We start from the raw sequence: 3,421 nt of genomic DNA, 5'->3' as shown, positions 1-3,421 counted from the left end.
AATGGTCGAAATAGTTATATTTTAAGGTCAAAAATGCTATGAAAAAAGGGTCCATTGAAATTTTGGTTAAACATTAAGCGGGAGGTAAACTAGAATGCTGCGGAGCGGAAAAGTTTGGATTACGCATGTAATTCGTTTTATTAGATTAATAAGATTCTACGATATTTATATCATATTATCTTAATATTAAATAAGATCGCCATTTTATAAAAAAAAATTAATAAGTTCCAGTTAAAAATGTTGATTTTTTCTTCGCAATTTTTCGCGAGCCGACAAAGCAATTGCTTTTAGTCAACAATATATTCAATATATATTATTATTGATGTCAATAATTATGAATAATTTTTAATAAATCGATGATTCACAGAAAAAATTCAATAAAAAAAATCAATTTGATTCGATGCATAGAAGAAGTAAATATGGTGCATTTATTGCTATCGAATGCCTTTTCTATTTTTGCCCGCTTTTGATGTCAATTCAGACGATGCGACATGTCGCAATATTCAATGAGTGATATTCGTCATTACGAAAATACGTATAATTTGCATTGAATACCAATAATTTTATTGCTCATTTTCAAGTGATTTGGCCAAAATTTGATATCAAAAACGCCGCCAAGCACAAAATTGCCCGAACCATCGTTATTTCTTCCATTTCAGTTGGTGAAGTCATCTAAATTGGTTGACGAAACAAAAAATGGCACAACTCAAGTATAAAATCGCTATTAGTCTTTTCATCCTAATTTGTTCCACAAATTATGTAACAATCGCCCTGTATGGTTGTAACAAGTACATACTCGGTGTTCTACAACTTCGTGTCAGTTACGTGTGCGGCAACTTAGAATTATTAGACATTCAACGGCATCTAACGAAACAGTTGAAGGTGTTTTTTTTTCTAGATTTTTTGTACTATTTCATTTTTACCTATTAGAAACCAGCTTTAGATTTTATTCCCTAGGCGTCCGATTGTTGGTAAAAATCGGCGCCGATTTAAATTCGTCATGATGGCGGCCGCCTTGGAAATAGAACCTTTCTCGATGTTTCAAAAGAAACATTTGTTAATATTTTGCCCAAAAAACAAATTCTTCCAAAGCCCATCCCTCTAGAGAACTAATCAAATTTTCAATCATTATTAGGAATCCAATGAAACAAAACCGATAAATTTGATGTTATCTAAAATTGTATTGCCCGATTCTTTCAATGGTGAACTGCCCAAGGATTGGTTCAACACAAATATATCGGTGAGATACCTTCATTTGCGGTATTTAAATATAAAGAAAATTGGAGCGGATGCATTTGAATCGGAGAAGTTTGAAAAATTGAGAGAACTTGTGATTTCTGACATCCCAGCCATATCTTTTGTAAGCAGTTCTTTCCGCGGATTAAGCAATCTGTGGAAACTTGTTTTGATCAACATACAAACGTTTCACTTTGAAGAAAATGTGCTTGCACCAGTGGCGAATTTGCAAAATTTGATAATCAATTGCAGAAGCAACGAACCATTGTGGCTTGATAATCTGTTGGGCACCGTCAAAATGGACCAATTGGTTCAAGTGCGAATAAGCCATTGCAATTTGAATGAAACAATTACCGAAACGACTTTCTCTGGCCTGCAAAGTGTTATTGAATTGAATTTAAATCATAATAACATTGAACGCTTGGGTGAGCGATCGCTGGATGTTGTTCTACAGTCAACGCATTATTTACACTTGTCAGTTAATAAGTTGACCGCATTGCCCATCGAATTATTTGAAAACCGGCGAGATCATCTACTTCAAGTCACTGTCTCTCGAAATCCATGGCATTGCGATTCTAATATGGAAAAATTACACCGATTTATCCATTCAGATTCAACAATTCATTTTGGTCCAATGGTGTGCAAAACACCACCAGAATGCGAAGGTTTTCATGTTGAGAAATCTGCTTCATTTTGCGGCAAGAATGAAGAGAAAGTGATGCTAGCGGAAGAAGAGATAGCCGAAGAGAGAGAGGTGCAAAATGTAGCGACAACGGTATCAGTTTTGTCAATAGCGTTACCACCGTCAGAAGTAGAAGAAATATGGTTTTCGGAAAATGAAGAGAGAGACTTCTTGGAAATAGTAACTAGTTCACCAGATTCTTCTGTCTCGGTAACAGAAGCTGATGACCTTATCCAGTGTAATTACCAGAATAAAAAGCTAACCTTGTTAAAACGATCTCTGAAAAAGTTTCCCTCAATTTGCCGAAGTAATGACGAGATGGAAGTTGATGCTGTAAAAGCTTCCACCGACTATCAACTTGTGGCAATCGCGGAAACCCCAAGACGCAGAATTTTGAGTTGCTTGACAAGTGTCAACATTGGTGAGAAGAAAATGGTTAATTTGAATGAAAATTTGAAATCGATCGGCATGTATAGATTTTGTTGGATGGAAAAAGGCAACAACACCATAGCACCATGGGACTGCTTTGTTTTCCATTTCAAATTGGACGATGTAGAAGACGCATGGCTATTGGTAGAACATAAACCAATTGCTGTTGCCATATTCATATTGATCGCAGTTTTGGGACTTCTAATTGGAATTTTGCAAGCAATTTTACTGACCAAACTATTTTCCCAGCAAAAGGTGGATAGAAAACAGACTTTGAAGAGAACTTTTTGCAAAATGTCAATGACAAAGAAGCGCCGTGTTCGTTTTCGATCCATTACGAACACACATGTAATCGACTGAAAGGCTTTTACAACAACAAAAGCTTTTTATATTTCTTCTATATTTCACAGGAAATCATATTCAATTTCATTTATGAGACACTCTTACGCCTACATTGAGTGTGCAGAAAAACAATATTGATTAATTAGGATTTGGTTTATGACGTAAATGTAACAAATAATAATGATTGAAATAAAAAGCGTTTCAATCAGTTTTCTTTTAATAACTTTTTTGTGATTGAAAACAACTCAGAAGAAGAGTGTTCTTTGGGCGCAAGACTTTTTTGACAACAACTGTCGTCTTCTTTCATCGACAAAATGCGCTGATGTCATTGGATTTGATTCAATAAAATTGAAATACTTGATTAAGGTAAGCACTGGAAGATCCAGTCTGGAATGACCTGTTGCCCAATGAGACTTCCAGATGATCGAAGTATCAGATGTGATGATAAACTTACCTGAAAATGAAGAGAAAACAATTGTAAGTTAAGGCATTCAAAAGCAGCCACATAGCAGGCTTAATATATCGGGAAAAATTGATTGATTGTATGGAAAAATGTGATGTAAGAGTCAATATTCAAATCTATTTATGGAATATTTTGTTATTTGCTTTTGTGTCTATTGCCATTATTGAGCGCAGAAATTCGGTTTGTAAATGTATTAAATTGTGGAAAAATACTAATTTCGGCTTCATTTTAATGAATATCATGTTATAATTGGCGAAAATGAAAGGATT

At 34.7% G+C, this 3,421-nt stretch overlaps 1 protein-coding gene across 1 annotated transcript; it reads left to right on the top strand.

The window, feature by feature from the left end:
* The first annotated feature begins 651 nt into the window (after positions 1–651).
* On the top strand, positions 652–2,898 carry LOC129572121 (uncharacterized). The gene is made up of 2 exons (XM_055452039.1): positions 652–882; positions 1,136–2,898. The coding sequence occupies exons 1-2, from the start codon at positions 697–699 to the stop codon at positions 2,705–2,707; spliced, it is 1,758 nt and encodes a 585-aa protein (XP_055308014.1). The 5' UTR covers positions 652–696; the 3' UTR covers positions 2,708–2,898.
* Positions 2,899–3,421: the final 523 nt, after the last annotated feature.

This window comes from Sitodiplosis mosellana, unplaced genomic scaffold, assembly GCF_009176505.1.
Source record: "Sitodiplosis mosellana isolate CC-2019 unplaced genomic scaffold, AAFC_SMos_1.0 Smas_scaffold_4210, whole genome shotgun sequence".
In the NCBI taxonomy this organism is placed as follows: Eukaryota; Metazoa; Arthropoda; class Insecta; order Diptera; family Cecidomyiidae; genus Sitodiplosis; species Sitodiplosis mosellana.
This window is presented reverse-complemented; position numbering and strand designations above follow the sequence as displayed.

Excerpts from the sequence above, each read along its gene's own strand:
- LOC129572121 (XM_055452039.1), top strand. The coding sequence starts at position 697 with ATGGCACAACTCAAGTATAAAATCGCTATTAGTCTTTTCATCCTAATT. Across the intron at positions 883-1,135 it reads ATCTAACGAAACAGTTGAAG|GAATCCAATGAAACAAAACC; the intron begins GTGTTTTTTTTT and ends AATCATTATTAG.